This window comes from Acipenser ruthenus, chromosome 19 (assembly GCF_902713425.1).
Source record: "Acipenser ruthenus chromosome 19, fAciRut3.2 maternal haplotype, whole genome shotgun sequence".
NCBI lineage: Eukaryota > Metazoa > Chordata > Actinopteri > Acipenseriformes > Acipenseridae > Acipenser > Acipenser ruthenus.
Window position 1 is genome coordinate 26,153,628 of NC_081207.1, and position 23,642 is coordinate 26,177,269.

A 23,642-nucleotide genomic window follows, 5' to 3' on the forward strand; every position below is an offset into this window, starting at 1 on the left:
ACACTCAACATGAAGCAAAGCCCATAAGGAGAATCTAGACTATTAGTAGGTAATATATTCCAAAAACAGTGTGAGTTGTTTTATTTTTAGAACAACATATACACCTCATTCATAATCACCCAAAGTAATTGCTAAACAATAATTCATTTAAGAAAGTGTAGTCCATAAGACAGCCATACTGCGTCTCAAATAGGCAGGCACAGCTGCTTGTATTCTGATTTAGTAAAGCGTCTTAAGAAAATCCAGCCTGGGCACCAAAGTTGCCACACCAACATTTATTTATCAAGTGCTTTCATGCTACAGTATTAAATAATCGCACTGAAAGGTTGCTAAATGGAACAGGCAATGTTTTGTGATGCCCTGTCATTACGGATTGTGACCCCTGTTGGTAAGACAAGGTTAAAAGCTCAATAACTCCACCTGCAGACAAGTCTGGCCCTATTGGATAGTGGTTTAACTTAATATTCATTGTAATCAGAATACTGTGGATTTGTAAGGGATTCCAAAACAAATGCAAATTAGTCAAGGGAATCCCCAGACTGGGGCTTAGCACACTGGATGTAAAATCAGGTAAATGTTTTGGCACTCACTGGGGTCAATTCAGTTGATCTACAAGTGGTGTTGTACATAAATACAACCACTGTTCAAATATTATAAATAGGACAAACCAAGACATGCTATGATAAAGACAAAAAAAGACTGACTTCAAAGACCATGCTCTGCTCCATTTTTTTGTATGCATGCTCCTCACTTGCTCTTGTGCAAACATTGACTATTTTCAATATATCCCTGCCTGGTTTTGCTCTGGAGCACACAATAAAATATTCATGTATTCATTCCTATGGGACCCTACATGGGATTTAAAGCAAAATGCAGTCTTTCTTTTATTAATTATCATTTAAAAAAATACTGGTATAAATGAAAAGTTTAAGCTAAGTACAGGCGATTAAAAAAAAAAAAAATCTTTGAGAGGTTATTTTAACAAAACATCCCAGCTTCCCTCTAACATTCTGTAGTAGCTAATAGCCGTAGTAGGTAATTCAATTCATGCATTTAAAAAGTGCAGTTTGTGATTTATCAATTGAATAGAAAGCCACGGTGGACAGTCCAAACTGATTTACATTGATAATCCTATTTTATAGCTTGCTCTTCATTTTAAAGCAGGTGCAAAATAGTGGAAGTAAATGTATTCTTGTATGCTCCTCTTTCAGATTGAAAATAATCAATTAGCAACAGGTGCAAAAGTACAATGAGACACAAAGAAGCAAAAGGGCCTGTGGAGCAAGTGCTTGCTCCAAGTTTAAAATGGCTTTTGAAAATAGTATTTTTCTCTTCGTTTAAACTGCGCCTGTGCAGTTCTTATCACACCCTCTCATTCAATACAATCTGTCTCACACGGCAGCTAATGAATCTCTATCTCCCACTCCGAGACGGGTATCTTTCTGATATATTGAAACTGCTCTGTTTTTCGTCTGCCCCGTTAAAGTGATAGATGTGTCTGGTCTAAGCAAAGCGTTCATTTTTTTTCACGACTCCTGAGAATGACATAAAACAAGATAGAAACACAAAATCTGGGGGACATTTCCTTGTTCTTTGGAAAGATTGATCGGAGAAAATATTGGCATTTCACACTGTCTTTGTTTAACTTTAGTATGTTGTGCCTCCATCAAGGCCTTGATACAAGTGGCAGAGAGACAACAAGGTTCCGGATGGTGTCTTGAGGGATGTAAATCCATTCAATCATTAACATTTCAGGCAATTGGTGCAGAGAGGTTGGCAGATGATAGGGATAATGCGTATTGATATCGCAATTGAGATAAATTGTATTGAGATCTGAGGATTGTGGTGGCCAGGGAAGATACCTGAAGACTCTATCACTCTCCTCAAACTGTTTGCGCACTATTCTGGCACAGTGGAGTGCATTATGGTCTTGAAAGTAGCTATCACCATCAGGGTGCAAGTGCAGTATTGTCGGGTGGATGTGATGGGCAATGATGTTTAAGTAAACTATGGCAATTATTTGGTCTTCCAGAGTAATCAAATGATTAAGCAATCACTCTGCTATGTGATGAGTTGACTTTACAACTGTTTCAGCAGCAAGGCATTCAAAGTCAGGATACAAGAAATAGGATACAAGTTAAAACAGTTTCTCATTTACTAAATAATTTGTTCTTTCACCTATTTTGCTATTGTATGAAGATTGCATGAGAGGTGATTGTTCTGTTTTTTTAAATTATATTTTGGAAATAACGCAGCCACAGGAACAAGTAGAGAACTATGTCTTCAAGACAATTCATGAGACACCAAGGGGTGTAGATTAAAAAGGGAAAAGATAGGCAATCAAACTGACAAAGCAAATAAAAACAAGGAAAAAGCACCAGATCTATTGTAATAGTTCTGCAGGGACCAGCAATAGGGATCTAAGTAATTAAGAACTTAATGTTACAGATACTTTTCCAGTCAAAAGCACTTATTAGGCAGTGTTGGCGGTTGACTGGTCATGTTTTATATTCTGCGCCACAAGCACCCGAACAGCACAAATCTGTGGGGAATTGTGGCAGGCAATGAATATAATTCAAGGAAGACAATTTATATTAAGTAAACCAATACATTTGTAGTCTAACGATCACTGCACACCTAATTTACTGCAGGCTGCGGTGCAGGATGCAATTAAACTCCTTCTGCCACGCTCTAATAGAAGTCAGACACTGGGCAAAGGGGGCAATTAGGGGAGCTGTCCCAGCAGCAACCATCTGTTCCGTCCGATTTACAGTCTCGAACAATTTGGAGGCATGCTAGCCGCCGAGAGTGATCTCCTTGAAAACATCTCACAACTCCATAATATAGTACACCCCCTCCAGCAAATGAAAGTTGTGCAATTAATGAATAAATTGTGAATTGAAACAGGTAACTTATGAGCTGAGCCAGATTCAAACTGTCTGAAATGCTAGCTAGTGAATTAGTCTGCTGTGTCTGCACCCACAAACTACCTACAAGATCCTTCATGGTCTCGGGCCTTCCAGACTTTCTGATTCCCTATCTTCCCAGACATTCCTTGAGATCACAAATTGCTGATCTTTTGGCAATTCAAAAAAGCTAGTTAAAATTGACTGGGGCAAGTGCAATGCTTCCCGCCTATGGAATTAAATCCAAATCGAAACGAGAAAACAAGCCTAGGCTGAAGATGTATTTGTTTGAGTGTGCTTTTTCACAGTTACAACTGATTATAAAAACCAAGTCAGTCGTGATCTTTTTAACTTTAATTGTACAGGGCACTTGTATATAAATGTATTGTAATTTGTAATACCCTGATATTCCTTTACTCAAGAACATATTGAAGCAAACCCACGAGTCTTAAATATTTATTTTCCAGAGTATAAGAAAGGAAGAAAAGCTCTAATACAAACCATGAAAATACACGTACGATTCTGGTAATACGAAGCAAGAGTCATTATTACTAATAACAATAATTGACCATAGAAATAGAGACACACAATACATGGAGTGTACATGCCTTCCTCTTGTCCTTGGCGTGTGCTGGGATATGTAACAACCTAAACCCACAAGAAAATAAACGGCAGTGAAATTGGTATAATCTACCAATAACTGGACTGCAATTTACCTTTGTTTCAATTGCAAACAGCACTATAACAAGTGATGTTAAACAGGAGTTACAATCTGGTGCTGGGACAACTATTTGAATATTTTAACTTTTGAAAAGTTGCTTGACATGACCATGTTAATTTAACCTGACAGTGGCAAAAATATACTACAACACAAGTACAACACCTCAGGTGATAAGGTGTGAACTCCTTTAATGGTCTAGTTAAGAGAACATTAGCAATGCTTGGCCTGTGTATAGCAAACATTAACCAACGCATGCTAACATGTCAAGCCCAGTAAACTCCAGCTATGTACTCTCATTCAAATAACTGCAAACCATTTGTCAGGTATACCATTTATGATGTCTAAATGTGAGTTTCATGGAAATTACAAAAGAAAGGGGGTAGAATTGATCTAACTTTAGAAAGAATATTCAAACATTACATTTGTCCCAACACATCTTACATTTCAGAATCATTGTAGTTACAGTGAAAGCTAACCTGCAGCTACAGCGCTGTACAGGTATTAGTCACAGTTAAATACGCATTCACTGTACACTACACTGCAGTTACTTTTCAATGGGAGGTGATTCAGCTGATGCCACTGGGTGTCACTGCACTCAAATGATACAGTATAACTCCCTCTATACTAAACACACAAACCAGGTTGTATTGATACAGCACTGTACATCAGACGTGCAGAAAAGACTAAGACTCCAGATTCGGTTATGATGGTAAATACAGGACTAGGCAGGTGTGCTGTTGGTAGCAGACCATTTCAAACACATAGCTTGTACCACCTAAACGAAATGTTTACACCACGTAGATTTGATAACAGTTTAATTTTTTGGCCTGACTAATAAATATCTATGCATGGTTTAGATAACCTCTATGGGGGAGCTATTGAAGGAAGTGGAATAAGTTATAACAGGAGTTATAACAGGAGGTCATAATCACAATACCTTTAATAACACTCAACATCAATGAGATTCGTACAACATAATAATAGAATAATGCTAGTCCCGGTTGTTTGCTGAATTGCTAAGGGACCCTCACGGAGGGTCATATCCTTTACTGCTCTTTAGTATGTTTCACTGGTTATTAGCTACACTGTAGAGGCAGTGCAGCTAAGAATGTGAGATGCAGTTAGAATGTGGTTTACCTCCACTCCTTCAACTGCAGTTTAAGATGTATTAGAATCTCAAAAAAAAAGAGGAGCTGTATTGACCTACAGAAAAAAAAAACTGCCCTGCAATTACACTGCAAAACTCAGTGCTATACATTCCAGATTGATTCTGACACACTTTCTCTAATATTTAAATGAATCTATGTTACAGTAAAGTGGCCTAACAGTCTACCAAGAATGTTAAAGTACATTAGTGTTAATGCTTATGCTTGTCAACTTTTTAACTGCTCATGCTTGTCAACTTTGTGAAGCTTTGCAACACTAAATTGTTCAAAAACTGGGCACTGAGGGAAATACAATCCTGCCTCTAAAATACCTTGTCATGTAATGTTCAGACCTTTAGAGGTATTATACAGTAAGCAACAGACTATAATGTTTATATGGTAGTCTCAATACTGGTATTAAAACTCAACACGTCTGGCCTTATACATCGAATATTCATTTGGTCTTATCTAATTGTTTTGCTACTGCAGATTTTGGGATCATTGGGATCAAGATAATTTCGTATGCTATATATATATATATATATATATATATATATATATATATATATATATATATATATATATATATATAGGGCAATAAGCATAGCTGATATGGGAGCAGTTTACACAGCTGAAAAGCATTCTTGTATTTAGCTGGACCCAGTCCAGACTTCCTTCACTGTGATTCTCACCATTCTGAAACAGTCGCTTTTGTGTTGAAAAACTATTCCACGCTGCCCTCTTCGGGAAGCTCTTAAAGTGTCAGAGATTGCCAGGCCGCTGAATACAACAAAGGTTCTGGATCGGGACAGACTGCAGCAAAAGCAGATCAGAGAAAATTACGCTGAGTCACTTCAATCTCGTAACCATTTAGAAAACTGTATACAGAACCACCCAAAAATAAAATGTCAGCAATCTGAAAAGTCCTCAGCATCTACCTTCCTCGTCAAGCAGTCCTGATTGTTGACTGCACCAATTCATGAGAGAGCAGTGTAGCAGAGTATTGTGCATTATCAGAAAATAGACTTGACACAGGGATACACAAGGCTAAAGCTTCTGGATATAGATGATTCCAAGGGTAAATAACCATAAGTGCACCGTTTCTCTGGACTTTCTGTAAACGAGACACAAAACCCAAACCAAACAAATCTTGCTGTAGGAGTGTCTTGGGGTATAGTATTTACAGGATCCTGTGGATAGTGGGTTGCTGGTGATGGTACTTGGGGGCTGTGTGCTTGAGCAGGTCCAGTGGGATCATAGGGAGGGGCAGGTTCTGGTTGGAGATGACCACCTCGTACGGAGGTGCCTCCTCCAGGGGGAGTGAGATGGAGGAGATTGCCTGCTGCCTGATTTCCTGCAGTATGATTGGATACCTGGAGGCACTTCCTGTCACCCACGAGGCCTCCTCCGTCAGCTCCTCCATTTCCAAGCAGGTATGTGGTGGCTGGGTCTCGATCTCTTGACAGGGGTCGTTCAGAGAGTAAGGGGGAGGGTCATCTGTGGGGATGTATATCTGCGTTGCACCAGGCCCCACGCATTCCTCGTAGCTGAAAGCAGATAAAAAAAAACAAAGCCATTTTCAATTCCAGGAACAAAAAATATTCAAAAGATGAACTTTATACATAAGTCTCAGTCCATTCAGGAACTAATAAGATTGTCACGCTAGGAAAAAAAAGAGCCCTTGCAGGTGCTGTTTCATTTAGTGTCACCTGAGGGCGAAACACCAGTAGATTTAATGAGGAGAAAAGTTGGGCTGAGCAGTACAGAATTAGATCTATATTAATGATACAGCCTCTCTCTCTCTCTCAAGCAGCCTATTCTCGTGTTTCTCTGTTTGCTGTGCCATAGCAGGTCAGTAACAATGCATGCCAAGCAGTAATGGGCATATCCTATCCAATTATCCTATCTCTAGGGCAAGACTATCTTGGCTATCTCCAGTATGCATGGGGACAAATAGGAAACCCTAACCCTAACCCTGACCCTAACCCTAACCCTAACCCTGACCCTAACCCTAACCCTGTTTGGAGAGCAATTGCAGATTATAGTTTAGCTGAATCTATCCATAACTGTGTGTGCCACTGGCACTGATTTGAAATCAGACCCATTAATTTCCATCAGCAGCAATTTTAATGTGGATTCTGTAAGCCCCAGTTAGGACTGTGGGATGGCAGAACTCAATCTCTGCAACTCGCACTCATGGTCGAAGCTAATGAGCGTCCAATATAAAAGACGCGAGAGGCGGGTTTGAAATGTCGCACTGCAGAAAAAAAATACCAAGACAGAACACGAGAGCTGTGAGTATATTATAAAGTCTGGGAAATACTGAAGGGCGGTGAATTAATTTTAATTAAGGAGACTGGTCAATTAATTATTGAAAGCAGGAATACAAAAAGGTGATCGTTGACTTTTGTTTAACATCCAGTTGCAGATTGTAGACTGCAGATAGAACAGCCGGCAGCCCCAGTTTGATATTGGAACGAAATGAGATTGAGTTTTACACGCTGGTTTCATGGTGGAGATGGAAATGTTGTACAAGCTTGCCCTGGTGTATCAAACTAATAAAACCTGGAATAGCTCTTCTTTTCCACTCCAATTGAACTGGGATTTGAACTGGGGACTTCATGGTTACAAGCCCTTTTCTTTAACCACCGGACCAATAACCACCAGAAAAATATTTTCATTTTACTCTTCACTTAAATGACATAACCTAATCCAAATGAACAGTGATTTTCAATTGCCCTTTACAAAAATCCCAACCTCTAATTGGTTACTGAATAATTTAAAAAGGCCAAATTAATTTTGGTAAAGTACTGCAAGCACGCAGTTCTGTGAGAGGTACCTTGATGACTGACCCCTGTAAGAAAGCTTGCTGTTTGAATTAAAGTATACCTTTCTTATCTCTGTAAGTGGAATAGTTGAGAGCAGGTTAATTCCTGGCTGTTATCCCTATCAAAGTATAAAATGGTAATGGTTCATATGTTCCATTTGTAGCAGACACACACAAAATCTGCACAGACTTGCAAGATGAAGAGATTGTGAATTAATTGCCAGTACTTTTTATATAGAACACTTCAAAGCGTACTTCACTACCCTTTGTATCATTTAGATGGATGCGGCAATGATGGGGCCAGGTTTTATAAAATGATATTTCACTGCAGGGTTTCTCAACTATTTTGCTTTAAAAAGTCCTGCATGATCCAACATACTTGTATTGTAACGCTTGAAATGTTTTTGCTTACGATTGTAAGTCGTCCTGGATAAGGGCGTCTGCTAAGAAATAAATAATAATAATAATAATTGTACTCAAACTATTTACCTTCAGTTACTGCTGCCAGAAAATGTGTTTTTATGATTAATCTCAGACATTGTTAATGATGGGCTAATCAAACTGGGCCCTTAGACAAGCCAGATACATCAAGTTGCATGGAACAAGTGAGCTATGCACAGTATAGCTAAACATTATTGCACTGTGCTGTGCAGTGCAGTGTAACGTTATAGCATGGAACTTTAAATCTATGTACAGCGAAACTAGTTGGATACAACTTACTGCAATACAAAATGTAGAATGTTTCCTTAGTTAATTGGACAGTGTAAAAAAAATAAATTACATATGAATCCAGCAGACAGGGCTGTACACAGACATGAATCACAGATGCCAGGGTCATCCAAATCAGTGAGATTTGGGGATACTTTAACAATACAAGAATGAGAGTACTAAAATTGACACCAAAAAAGTTCCTAAAATGAGTGAGACTTGACATGTCTGCATAAATAGCACTAGACACATACAGCATATAAACTGTTTCAACTATTGAACTGTAGTTACTCTTGTAACACCCCTTCAAAAAAAGCACATGAGTAATAGTATATATGTATGTGTGTGTCCAGTGGTTAAAGAAAAGGGCTTGTAACCAGGAGGTCCCCAGTTCAAATCCTGGCTCAGCCAATGACTCACTGTGTGACCCTGAGCAAGTCACTTAACCTCCTTGTGCTTCGTCTTTTGGGTGAGACGTAATTGTAAGTGACTCTGCAGCTGATGCGTAGTTCACACACCCTAGTCTCTGTAAGTCGTCTTGGATAAAGGTGTCTGCTAAATAAACAAATAATAACAATAAATAATAATAATATATTCAAAAGGGACTTCTGGTTATCACTTTGACCTTACCAACAGTAATGTCTATTGTATAATAATAATGTATAGGAAACCTCATTTAGCAAAAAAAAAAAAAAATCTATATATCTATATCTATATATATCTATATATATATCTATATATATATCTATATATCTATATATATCTATATATATATATATATATATATATATATATATATATAGATATATATATTTGCTAAATGAGGTTTCCTATACAGTACGGTTCTTTATTTTATCTTAATCAAGTTGCACATTTTATAAGCAGCTCCTCCAGCTGTCTCTTTTCTGTTATATAAGCTAATGTTGTGTGTGTGTCTCAATGTGTTACAACAAAAAAACAAATGGCTCTGTATGATTTTGTCAGATCTCATTGGAATGAATAATAAGATAGCTTTGTTATCATGGCAACCTCAAGGAGCATCTTATTCATAAATTATGACCCTCTTAGTGTTCGGAGGTGGGTGGTGGCTGAAGAGGATTTGTACTTCAAGCCCAAAGCAACAGCCTATACACCTTTTTTTTGTCTTACAGAAAGTACTTGCTGAACTACCGAGAGAGTTTCAGTGACATAAACATGCATTTTTATTTTACAAAAAAATATACCTGATATCTATAACCATGCTAGGATGAAATTGTATTTCCTTGGCCGTTTTAATAAGGAGAGTGACATTGTCCCCCATCCTTTTTAACAGTATCTCTCTTGTCACTGTTACAAAGGCTACAGTGCACACTGCTTCACACCATCTGACTTCACACAATCAACATTGAGGACTCTTTTCAGAAGCATTTTTTTACTATATAGTTAGTAAACCTGGCAAACAGCCATCTAAGCAGAAACAACTACACAGAATCAGATACAGATAATAGGATTTGAAGTCTTTAGATCAAATATTGACTGATTTCTGTACCTGTCTTTACAGTTAATATACAGTACATATAATACACACTGCATGTTCTAAATGTCTTCTGCTATACTAGATACATCAGTGCTCAGCTAGAAAGGGCAGGGACAGCATGTCAGTCATGTTGGCAGTAGTGTGAGATAGTGAGTGCAGCTAATTGATGAGTCTGTGGGTGTCCGAGGTGGTGGGAGCAGGGGTGCTGTGAAAGAGGCATTCATGTCCACAGGTGACCACTGATTTATGTGTGATTAGCGACAGGCTTTCAGCACCATCTGTGGCTGTGGCAGCCCTTGCACTTTCACATCTCCTTTGTGACAGCTATCCATCTGCCCTTGTGCACCTACCTATTTCCTGAATACCGAACACCATACATACAGTGTCTTAAACGAGCACTCAACCCTACGAGTGCTTTCTTCTTGTCTGTCTCAAAGACTAGGGAGCCTACGATATCCCCGGTGTAGACTCTGGAAAGATGCCATTGATCCCCAAAAATCATTTGTTGGACACTGGTGCTTTTTTCATTCTTCACTTTGTGTCTAGCCTTTAACCAATCATTTTGCAAATTGGCTTGCAGAACTAAGGACTGTTGGAAAAACCCCTACACATCCAAATCGAAGCATAGCAAACAGATTACAACACAAGCTGTTTCAAGCCTTCCCATGTAATAAATAGCATACAATGTAGTTCTTTATAGCGCAGTATAGGCACAGTTCTGGATCCCATTGCCCCACATTTCTGTTTTATTCTAAAATGTGGACCACATAAGGGGTCCCATTCTTTTGATCTCAACAGTAGGAATGTCAGAACCAAGGTTATGAAGCTCAGTGAACATCTAACAGTGCATGTGACTCTTTGGTGTATTTCTGTCTGGCACAGTACATGCAAGAGAGGGTAATATTTAGGAATTTAAATGACGATGGTACTTAGTGTAGATCCACCAACATGTCTTAACATGAAGCTAACCTCTCTGAACACCCAAACCATGCAGCACTGTAAAACCATATATATTAATCTCTGTGAAGTGAGTGAAGTAAAGACACTGGGCCCTATTTAGCAAATATGTGCGCAGCCGCTATCGCTAGGGCAAAAATGATAGTATTAGCGAACCTCTGCGCATGAAAACGTGGTTTAGAAGTTGGGTTTCATACGTGGGATAACACACATCAAATAGCGAATCAAAGCACAGTGGCGGAGTAAGGTTACAACCAATAAGGATTCAACATTCCCGTTAAGAGCAGCTGTGTGGCTGCGATAGCGAATGGAGGGTATTTTGAAACCAAAAACAAAAAAAAGGAAGACAAAAGCGCAATTTTTTTTTAAATGTCCAGCAGTCCAAGTGAAGAGGATGACCAAGACCCTTAAGCCAAGCTATACATTTGTCGTTGTCCATCAGATCAACAGTACGAAGGTCACTCTTGAAATCAGGACTTAAAGGATGTGTTGCAGTAAGAATACCTCTGTTAAGAAAGGGGAACAAGACTAAATGGCTAAAATATGCACAAGAACACAGAAATTGGACTATATTGATGGATGGGCAATGACACCTATGCCTTCTGCCAGTCCTTTTGTCAATTCAATGCTTGTCTTCTTTCTATTCCTTAAGGATATTATCTTCAAGTATTGTTCATCCTTGTTAGCACCTGTTGCTTTTCTGTAGAATGTTCTGTTCATTTTGTTTCTTGATAAAAGGGACTTTATCCTCAGGGATTAGATAAATATTAATGACTCCAGAAGGATTCCCTGAGGGGTCAAGAGTTAAACGATGAAGATTTAGATCACTGTCACACAGCCCACAGGAATTAACTGTCAAACAATCACAGCTGCATGCAATAAAGACAGCCTCCCAAATCAGAACAAGACATCCTTTGCACGTTAATACATTATTTATTTTGTAGACTCTGCAGCGGTTTTGCCTGATTCCAACCTCCCTCTAAAATCATATTAGAAGGAAATGATAATAATGATGTGTGCCCATTTACTGCTGTGTTTCTCCCCACAGGTCAGGAGAACGTAATGTAAAATCAGCAGTAGTGGGTGTCCTCCGATCCCATTGCCAAGCCAATCTCCTCTTTACACCCAGGTGCTTGACAGCGGGTTGTCTGCAGGCTACCGAACAAGAGCCAGCCCTGCAGGTGTCCGCATGAACCCACAGGTCATCTGGCCAGTAGAAACCAATGTTGGGTGGTGAGGTGAGTCATTTTGCCTCCCTAACCTGCTGGAGAGCCAGAGTATCGCTCCCTGTGGATCAGCAAATGAGTGCAGCCAGGTTGCTTCCCCTGACTGTATGACTCACTCTGCACACAATGCCTTTACCAGTTTAAAAATCGATTATTACAACAACTATAATTGCGTTATTAATGGTTTTGATGATAGCTAAGAGTCTGTTAAATAATATAATATTGCATTGAAATGGTTTATTATGTACAAGGCACCTGTAATGAGTACTTTATTGAGAGAATACAGCTGTGTACCCACTGCTATAACTCTAGCGTGTTATCTGTATCATTGATTTGGCCAGAGGCTTAAAGTGGTTTTCTACGTATTTAGGTTCTGTGATTTGGGGATTTTTGTATTTTGTAAATGCTGAGCTGCGCCAAAGAAATTAGGTCAAATATATCTTCTTAACTAAAGTTACAGCATTTTGTTATTAGCCAGATAGAGCATTTTCCTAATATTTGGATGTAACATTCTCTTCAACATCCTTGCAGTCATTACAACAGTTGACCATGTGCTGGCACTGTCTGGTTTGCATTTTGCACAATACTAAAATATTTGTAGATTTAAAAAGGATAAGAAAGCGCTTCCAGGAGCAAAATACGACTTAATCTGATCAGACCCATTGTGCCCAAAATAGCGCTACTGTCTGTCTAAATTTAAATACAGCAGCTGGGTGTCTCCGAAAACTGAGTTTTCAGTGGCACTAACAGCCTTTAGGACTTGGAGTAATAATGCATATTTTTCATAATTTTCTTATAAATATGACAAGGAGTGCTTTTTTCAGATGTGCAGCCAGGGCGCTGGGGAAAGCAATTTCACCCTCTTTAGAAGCTCTCTTCACGGCTGTGTGAAAGGGTCTGGCATCGTAATGGAACTGTCATATAAATGTAAATAATATTGTGACTCTGTGAAACAAGCCATGAAGGGCGGTCGGGCGCCGTTCTGTCTCATTTATGTTCACACTTGTCAATAATCTCCAGCCCTCACGTAAAATCAACGTGACAGCTTCATTAGGCTGCCATTAATTCTTCTGGAGGGCCATTTTATTTTATTATTATTATTATTATTATTATTATTATTATTATTATTATTATTATTATTATTATTATTATTTATTTCTTAGCAGACACCCTTATCCAGGGCGACTTACAATTGTTACAAGATATCACATTATTTTTACATACAATTACCCATTTATACAGTTGGGTTTTTACTGGAGCAATCTAGGTAAAGTACCTTGCTCAAGGGTACAGCAGCAGTGTCCCCACCTGGGATTGAACCCATGACCCTCCGGTCAAGAGTCCAGAGCCCTGGGGGCTCCCGAGTGGCACATCCAGTAAAGGCGTTAGAGCCCTAACCACTACACCACACTGCTGCCCTTCATTTTATGAAAGCAAATGTTATACATTTAAGGCAACTTCAGGACAAGCTGACCAAAACTGTACAGCAACCCACCGTGTACTGCACACTGGTCAAATCAACCTAAAATTGTGGGTCTCTGAATTCTTCCTTAAATGCCTATAACTGACACCAACATTTTTTGTTAATGTACAAATATGACAAATTGTGGCCACATGGTAAAAAAATAAACCAATTGCACTTTTATGCTGGTTGTAAGTCGTTTAACTTGACCTGAATTAAAGATATAAATGAATTGTGACTCACCCCAGTTCTATCTGCTCCACTTGTCAAGCTAGTCAAGGTGCTTTATATTGTACTCTATTTGTCTCTCAAGAATGACCAACAATCCATTATCCAATCCCTCATCTTGTTTCCTGTGGGGCCTGCTTGTTTCACAGAGTGACAGGGCTGAGGCTTGAGGAGCAGTGCTGACCTGCCTATTATGGTTAAAAAACAGCGAGCCGGTAGCTAAGGTCTCATGCAATCCACTCAGGGTCATCACTGCCTCTAGCAGCTCACAGCAAGAGATTCCTGGAAAGAAATAAACCCTACAAAGGGAGGTCAAGCTCTGTAGCAACAAAGCACAGTGAGAAATGCAACTCTTCGCATGTTATCAGACCAGTGACTGAAGAGTTCAAACACAGCAATAGAAGAAGAGGGTTAGTGTGTTGGGGGTAAATGTGTTATTGCCTGGTAACAGTGACTAATGCCCCAGCATACACTGTAATGGTTTTTAATCAGTTATTTTTTTCTGAACTTTTGGTCAATAAAGTTAGGCATTATCATGCAAAGGAACTGAACAGTTAGTTGGCTGTAAAATGGGGAGAACAATTTTATCTGAAAATTGTTCTCTGACTTTAGTCAGTTGTGCCAATTTTGTAGCAGATTAATCAATTGAATCTCTTCTTAACCTTATTTGAATGCATATAAAAATGTAGGTACACTTACATTAGACAAGGGGACTCCGAAGTAAATCAACGATACCATCCAGGAGTGTCATTTGTTTCTAATGACAACCAGAACAGCTGCAGTTTAACCGTGGCTAATCAAGCGATTCGGGGTCTAATGTGCTTAATATGACATGCAGCCTTCTCTCTCCAAGAAGGCTGTTTTGTTATTTCGTTTAAATCTGTTGCTGACCAAATCATTTCTCTGTGTGTGATTCTGAGCCCTTGAAGACCTCACGTTAATAGGAAAGTAGCAGGCTGTTACAGCGGCCTAAGGTCTCATGAAAACAAAAACAACACAGGATTGGGGTCACGTCACGTTTCCAGAGGTGTCTCTGGGCACTTATAGTATCCCGAATATTCTCATAAAGTGGTTCACTAGATCTACAGCTAATCACTTCTGCTTGAAGAAAAGTATTTTATAAGCTTACCCAGTGAGCCTTATATTTATGATTTTCTTTTTTTGTATATAAGAAAAGTATATAAGTGTAGGGCATGTAGGGTTAAGCTTAACAAGCTTATCAATATCTAGAAATGTAACTGCAAAATATTACTTTAGCGGCCTGAAAGAGTTAAACCAAAGTCTATTGCTCAACCACTAATTATTTTCTCACAACTTTGAAATAGAGTGTTTGAACAATTAATCTGAAGTGCCAGTGATAGGATTAATTAAACTCAGCTCTTAATCTCCCCAACCCTGCTTACTGACACTCTTGTTTAGTGTACAGAATAGAACAGTACAAGCCCAGGTCTGAATTTGTGCACAGTTGGACAGAATGTTTAAATTAAAATCAGCTATTTGATGTTATAAAGCACACTGTATTACTTTGTTTGAAATACCACCCTTGCAACACCCTCTGCACCTTATATATATATTACAAATATTAGACTCTGATGTTGATGTGATACAACAATCTGGAATTTCTTTGTTTCAGAAAGTTGGAAATGACATTTGCAAATGGCAGAATATTCAATCCAAAGTGTTCTGAAGTACCCAGTTAGAATTTCAACTGCTTTTTTTGGTTCTTGGTGGAGTGTGTTCCATAGCAAACAAATGTCAACAGAGTATCCATCTGTATTCATAGTTTAGCGACCTTACAGGAGAACTGAATTTATTTTTTAACAAGGTTTATGTTGGGGCCATTTTATGGTACAGGCTAATACATTTAACCTTGTACTCTTATAATCTATTTATTTTCTTTTTTTACAGTACTTTGCTTCAGCAGACGCATCATTTTCTGAGTCTGACTACCCAATTATTGGTATATTTATCAAAATAATGCAGTATAATCCCTACATCCCTCTACTGCCAATCCCCTAGCCATTCCACAATGCACCAGCTTCATTATCAGTGGAAGATGGATACATACAATGCCATGGAGAGGTCACTATTGCATTAGCCTGTCCAATCTGGTCATTTCTCGTTCCAATCTCAGTGATAATAAGTGTTTGCAAACAGTCTTCTTCAGATTGGGGTTAGCCCTTCATACACAAGAGCTGCCAGAGGAAACATGCTACATAATCACTGATAATGGAAGAAAGGAGAAAGGAAATCACAACTCTGTTGCAAAAAGGACTGGATTGTGTGTTTACAGCCTTTAAAAAAAAAAAAAACCTTACTGACTTCCATTAGCTTTAGTACCCTTTTCACTGGTCTCCCAATTATTATGTCAACCCCATCAATGGAGGAAACATGTTTGTGTCAGCATTCTTCTTCTTCGTGTTCCTCCCCCCACACTGTGGAGCTACAACCATGTACTGTACACTGCCTGGACACTTTATTAGGACCTGTCTACTTGATTGGATTTGGCATTGCCCTTCATGGTGTGGGACACGTTCTCCTGGTAAACCATGGGTTCCTTGATTAGATCTAGTCCACCTAACAATACTGCACTGCTGTACCCTGATGGCGATGGCTACTTTCAAGATGAAAATGCAACCATCTACAGTGACGAAATTGTTTCAGGAGTATTACAGAGACTTCAGGTTTCTTCCGTGGCCGCCACAATCTCCGGATCTCAATCCATCTGTGCATGATTCAAAAGAACTTAAATGCCAACCTCTGTGCACCAATTATGGGAAATATTAATGGCTGAATGGATTTACATCCATCAAGACACCTTCTCCAGCACCTTCTGGAGTCTATGCCTACTGTTCACAGAAAACAGTAAGCTCAAGGAAGGGGTTCACAATAACGAGATTTCTAGTTACTGTATGTAGTTGATGTTTCCTAGTTCTTTGGGTCACTTTTCTCCCTGACTCAAGTAATTGAAAGCTGTACATTCCTTGAATGGCCCCTTCCCCTAATATATCTAATGAAAAGCATGCAAATTTTGATGTAATTTCTAAAGAGGACAGGGAACTAAACTGTTAGTAATTGCAATTATTCCCTTGATACCAGACCACAACCGGTAATGCACAACCTCTTTATCAGTGTATTAACTGTGTATAAGACTTTATGGCAAAGAACATTTCTTTTTAGCACTTCCTATCTGGGAGGAGAAGGCTGAAGACAGTTGTACAGTAAGGATGATTGAGTAGGGTTACTCACTGGGGTGGAGAGTCAGGGTACATCACGTTGACTTGGGACAACATCTCCACGTAGGAGTCGAAATCAAAGGCTGGTGGGGATTCCTCAATGCAGGCTGACCTCAGCTCCCCGATAGAGCTCCCGTAGGAAAAGCCATCAGGAGCTGTAGAAAAATCAGACACTTAACAAGGTAAAAGGAGGTGTGAGACACACAACCGCTGCTGCTGCAACAGCTTTTATAGAAGATACAGTGTTTGCATTTAATAACTGCATGATATCTGACTAATCTCTTGTCTGCTAAAACAGAACAAAGCCTTAGGGGTATTAGGCACCATTTCCGGATGCTTACTAGACTAAAAGCAGGCTGGATAAAGTTAATTTGATTTCATAACATTGCTTTCCTGTAACAACATATCACTTCTAACAAACACAAAGAGCTTGTATGTCTTCTAAACACATTATAGATTTGTTAAGTTCAATCAGTGTTGTTCTGACTGCCCACTGAGACATATTTAAAAAAAAAAAAAAAGATACAAACATAATTTAGATATTGTATTTAACATCATGTAATCAAAGAAACTAAACAATGCTATCACAAAAAGTCTACCGGAAATTATAATTGCTGATTGGTGGCCTCGTTATGCATGGTAAGGAAGGAGGCTTTCCAGTCTGGCTTTAAATTGAATTAAACTGAGTCATTCTGGCTAATGGTCTTAGTTCTGTGAAACACAATTTTGGCTGCACATCTTGGCTGCTTGGAATGTTAATTTTAAATTTTGTATAATATTCTAACTTGGGGAGACATAATCCCCTGATTGAGATGTGAGCTATCACAAGATTTGTATTCCAAAGGTTTGACTACTTACACTGCGATTAGAGCGAAGGGGGTTTCTTTGGAGGCGCTTCCATTTCTGCAGTCTCTCCCCCTACTCCCCCCCTCTCCCAGGTTCTGTTGCTGCACCCTAGAGCTTGATAAATTTATGGCTATAATTCAATGTGCCAGATCAAATGTAATAGCCTGACAGCACAGCTTAATGACACTGTGCTTCCAGTTTACAGCCATGCACACAATGCGCAAAGCTTTAACAGCTATCAGATCAATGAGAGGCACACAAGCCAAACTTGTTGTCTGACTTTATGATGAAAATAATGGCACCCTGTCTAGTTTAAGGCTGCCTTGTGGCTGTTTTGTCCATATTGTAAGTGCTTGGAAGCAAAGGTTTTTTCGAAACTGTTCTGCATGTTAAATGTTTATTCTTTAGTGTGAGAACAGTTTATTTAGTATATGATGTGAAAAGTATACAGTAGCAATGTGTTGTGATGCAAAGCAAACCATGATTAAGCACAGGGAAGCGTGGGTAAAACATGATAAATACTAAATTATGGTGGTAAACTTTTATAAGGGAAGCCAGAAAACACAACAAAATAACATCATGGTGTTCGACTGTTCTGTATTCTGGTACCACATGCAGTGTTTGGCACGTTAAGCTCACCGTAGTTGGCCTCTGTGCGCAGGTGGGGGTTGTGAAGCCGGCTGTCTTTACGTAGGCTGCCAATGATGATGGTGACGCAAGACAGAAAGAGCACCAGGCCGATGACGATGCCCGCAACCACCAGGGGTGACACCAGCAGGCTGGCGTCGCTGCCACCCTCCCTGTAGTTGGGGTACTCATTGACCGGACCGCTCTGGTTCGAGCTCACTTCTTATCCATAGTGATGGAGAGAGAGAGAGAGAGAGAGAGAGAGAGAGAGAGAGAGAGAGAGAGAGAGAGAGAGAGAGAGAGAGAGAGAGAGAGAAAGAGAGAGAGAGAGAGAGAGAGAGAGGTTTTGGAGTTTTCATCTATCCATTTAATGTTTTTAGTTCTCATGACATGAACTCTTTTCATTGTAGGTCTTCCAGTATACAAACGGTAGTCTGGATTCAGCACATGAGTATTCCTACTGTAACACAGTATTATTTTTAGCACATCATTCTCAAACTCATTCATTTCCTAATGGCCTATCTGATAGGTCTTGATTCAAGTTAGGTTTCATTTAACTGTTTTACATTGAAATTAATTTGAAAATAACAATTAGCAAGCTGTTATATCATAAACAGACTAGTGGCTAGTTATTACCAAATTAATGTATTAGGTATACAGCCAGTATGCAAATGTCAGAATGAAAAATAAAAGTGTATGCATTTTTTAAAAAAGGTAGTATGGATTAACGTTTGCTACAAGACACATTTCACCCAAAGATGTTTGCTTATTTGTTGACTTGCTTGGATCCAAACATTTTTTTGACAGAGCATTTTAGAGCATTTTCAATACATTAAACTTGATAAATACTAAAAAAACAACAGCAGCACATTATCTACGATCATAGTACGTAGGCTACATTATACCTCATACAATAAATATTATTATAAAATGGCTTAGGAATTTCTGATTGGCTGTTAACATTCCAATGCCATATAGTTAAAAGAGTACAACCATTTCATATTTTTTTTTTCTAATGAGAATGGGAGTTTATCACCTTCTGCTTTAAAATGAAAACAGACATTGTGATTTTGAATTACAGTTCGTGTTGAGAGTGGCACTTCTGTTACAAAGGTAATATATGAATTGATTTGTAAACTAAAATATCAATATATTCTACAGTACAGAATGTGTTTGATGTACAGTAGGTTATAAAATAAATACTGTAGAAGCTTTTAGAAATAAGCAAATTCATTGTATTTCATAGCTGTTAGCATCACTGATGTAAATTCCAGTTATGTCAAAGAAATACAAACGCAGCTCTTATGAACAAAACTTCAAATGTTTAATGTTTTTAAAAATCCCCTTTGCCCATAGTATACTCCCAGAATTGCACTTGAATGCAATGTATACAATGATTAATTCTGGGAAAAAACAAAACAAAACAAGTCTTTGTGTAAAAGACAGGAAACAAAAGACCCAAGCCACATCAAAAACATTAACATGAAAACACAGTTAAAATGCAAATGTGATTCTCTTGCTTTCATGCCTTACCAGCTCTGGAATTACTGACATAATACAGCTAATCAAATATTCCGTCTGATCATAATTGCTGTTAATCTTTTAATCCTAAGTGACAATTTTGCTGTCCTCCAAGGCATGACTCGCTAATGCAAACTCCTGCCGTAAATTGGTCTACTGTAACGTGTTTTCTTACTAATATTCCTAGTAAACATTTTCATTGGGATATCTGTGCCCCTGCAAGAGATTTAAAAAACTTGAAAAATTCAAACTTGGATTCCAGCTCTGCTTTTAGTTGACTACTGCAGAAGATAAAGCAGACCCGGGAAAAATTGAGTGGTTTGTGATCATAAGTGTCTTTATTATAACACTGCAATCAAAATACTACAGCAGCTACCACCTTCAGACCTGGAGAAAAGGATAATATTACCTGAGCTTTATGCAGCACACTATAAAACTCAGATTTTGTAAAAAAATAATAATAACAAAATCCTGGTAGGAATGGATTTCATCCCCACATGCTCACTGATATCCCTCTTACTCCTTTTAGACCAGATATCCTATTGTCAAGCACAATGACTGTACAGCACTCCCCTGCACTGGGCATATTTCTCTTATAATCTCTTTTGCTCAGGAACAAAGACCAACTGAGGAAGACCTATTATCTCTATCAACTCAGATGACTGCGCAGTCAAGCATTCACTGAAGACTGCAGACAGTTAACCAATGAGAATTAGGTCAGCAAAGGAGAGTCAATGGCTCAGCATTAAATCTAGGCTAAAAGACCCCCTTTTTCTGAAATTGGCATCACTTTGTGGAATACAGCCTTGTGGTGGCATCTAGAATATGGCACCTTGCTGCTGCTGCCCTGTCCAAACAAAAAGATCAGCTGATACATTGCAGGCCTCCTAAGATAGGGCTTGTTTAGCTTCATTAATCATTTTTCTGTTGGAATTAGCTTTCCACAAAGGCAGCATTTGCAGAGGGTGTATGTGAAGGTGCTAGGTAAAATGACAAAAACAGGAGGAATCGGTTTTAATTGTGGCTGTTTCAGTATCAACAAACCAACATACAGATACTGTATTGAAAGTACATCATTCAAACTATTTACTTACTCGGATTATCTTTATTAAAATACCATTTTAATGTTATTATGTTTTTAATATTTAACTAAGCTTCATGTCACATTATGAAGTACCTTAGGTACATGCTTTTCTTACACTATTGATTAGCCTTTTATTAATATTATTAACCATCAAATATTGTTTATAACATCCAATAAAACAGATTTATAGATGCATATTGATTTTAAAACGAACATGTTACCAAAGAAAGATCATAATAATAACATTAATAATGATAATAATAATAAGTCTTTTTCTACGTCCTATATTCCCATCTCCCAGCGGTTCGTCGTGGCCATACAATCCTAGGCGTTTATTCATCAGTATGCATATGTGTGTTTTTTTCGCCCCACATTGATGATTTTCAGATGCTGTGCATAATTTCTGGAATCCCTATGGAATCTGCATGGCCCCAAACCCTGACTATGATATGATATTCCTTAGTAAACAAGTTTTCATACTTCCATGTAAATGCAGATAATGAGATGCATGGCTGGGGATGTTTATTATTGCTTGTTACAGAGATTTGCATGTAAAAAGGGCAATGGGCTTTGTCCTTTTAGTTTTTAGATGAGAAAATGATTAGGATGATTTTTTTTATACTTTTAGAACTCCATGCAGAAGTATTCAATTTTTTATTTGTATTTTTTTTGCACATTTTTATCCATAATTGTTTCTAAAGCAGACCCTATCCCAGTTAATTTTTTTTTTTGCTGTGGAACAAAATGTGCCCCATTTTTCTTCTACTGAAATTAACAGCTTTCATTGTTTTATTCTAAGTGGGTTTATTCTATTTTTGAAAGAACCAGTGAAACGTTTGCCTCCACTCCTTAAACAAACAAACACAAAACTACAAGTAAATAAATAAACCCAGCTCTAGAGGTGCAGCTTTAATGGCGCAGTGTCCCCACTCTTCCTGGGGTGTTAAAAGAAAAGCACAATACTTTCACAAGGGGCAAACAAGAACTGGCTTGCTACGTGCTTTAGCAATCACATTTATATCTTAAACAGCATTTTAATCGCTAGTGTTTGGTGATTTAATGCGGTGAAAGCATGGAAAACACCATAAAACCTGGTAATCATACACCAGGATTCGCCACTTTCAGTCATTTCTGACACGTTACATTACAAAATGCACACACTCAAAACAATCTCATTAAGTAGCAAAACCCTGGCAAAATGAAGTTATTTTATGAGCCCCTGAAAAAAAAAAAAATTTGAAAGGGAGCAAACGTAAGTCAGGTTGCAAAACCAGGTCCACCCATAAAAATTCAGAGCACATGTACAGTATCTGTGGGTATTTTCAAACATGTTGGAATCAAAAAAACTTTAACACACTGATACAACACACTGAGCCTCAGGAGAAAATTCTGCACATAAAGTATGACATTTTAGATTTCATAGAATTCCATCTGTGGTACCTATAGGGATTTTTCACATATTACATTCAAAATAAATGATTTTGCTACAGTAAGCAGTGCTTATGTAATGACATTATGGTAATCCTCGAGTAAGGGATGGCAGCTCCCCCCCCCCCAGCCTTTCTCAGGCTCAAAGCACCGCCGTTGAAGGTTTTACTAAGACTTTATGTAAAATTTATGCTAATATTTTCAAATTTGGAGTGCTCAGCTTAATACATTTCATCTTCAATAAGTGCCTGCTGCTTCTTAGTTTTGTAACCTTCTGGCAATTTCTTCTCTGTTTCGCCGGCCTTGAACATCCGGCTGAGTTAACTGAGAGACAACTGATGGGCCCTGCTGTTTTACTTCTTTATGTGTTTATTTGTCAGCAGTCAATGTCCTATTTTGTATTGTTTTTTTTTCCCTGAGAGTGACTGAGTTATAAAAATACATTGTGACACCCATCATAACACATCTAAAGTGCATAATATTGCTAGAATAAATAACTGATACCTGTTTAACGTATTTTAAAAGTGTACTGTATAGTTACCACAGGCATAGTTCTTTATATTCATGTTTATATTAAAGTATTTTACAGGCACGCTTTCCTGATATTTTACTTTCTCACATTTTTAAGTCTGATGTCCCCATCACGATGGTATCACTGACAACAGATTCTTGTTCTAACAAAGAAGCACCAATACTGTGCTGACAGGTTTTAAAACTATTACTACCATTAAAGCCAGTTACTTGAAGACAAGATAGATAGCTTAAGATAATATGTACTTGCACTGAAGAGTTCAAGTGGTTTATCTTTAGCATAAAGTTTTTCCAAATTGCAGTGGTAGGGGTAACATTTTTGTTTCGGTTAGTTTACTAGTGGCACGTCATTAAACCCCCACTCTTGAACACCTCATTCCAGTGTTCTGCATAGCAAGGTAACTGGTGGCTAGTAACCGATCTTTTCAATTTGTACTCTTAGCAATTTTGAGGTTTTTGTCCTTTTTTCAATTGTGACATCAAGATGCTTTTGCCTTCAAAGATGGCATTGTTGACCATTTGTAACTACATCACACACATTCAGGAGCCATTCATCTTTGCCCCAAATATTGGGGTATGTTAACCTTAACAACCCTCATTTTTCACTTTAGATACTAACCCTTATTTGTTGTGAGCAGTGCTGCCGTGCAAGCTAGATGTTAAGGTATACTAA

At 38.3% G+C, this 23,642-nt stretch overlaps 1 protein-coding gene across 6 annotated transcripts in view; it reads right to left on the reverse strand.

Moving 5' to 3' along the window:
- LOC117424667 (protein BEAN1-like) overlaps positions 1-23,642 on the reverse strand; it is a 47,999-nt gene that overhangs the window by 2,989 nt on the left and 21,368 nt on the right. For 4 of the 6 annotated variants that reach the window (XR_009307799.1, XR_009307798.1, XM_058992710.1 and 1 more), the window contains exons 4-6: positions 18,418-18,627; positions 16,946-17,087; positions 6,146-6,319 (exon numbers count right to left, since the gene is read on the reverse strand). Coding sequence is in view for 4 of the 6 variants with exons in the window: in XM_058992710.1 (XP_058848693.1) it covers positions 6,146-6,319; positions 16,946-17,087; positions 18,418-18,627 (526 nt within the window). In the remaining 2 variants the exon portion in view is untranslated. Of the gene's footprint in view, positions 1-3,346; positions 6,320-16,945; positions 17,088-18,417; positions 18,628-23,642 lie in introns of those variants that run through there. The other 2 variants (XM_034041270.3, XM_034041271.3) reach the window with 2 other exon arrangements.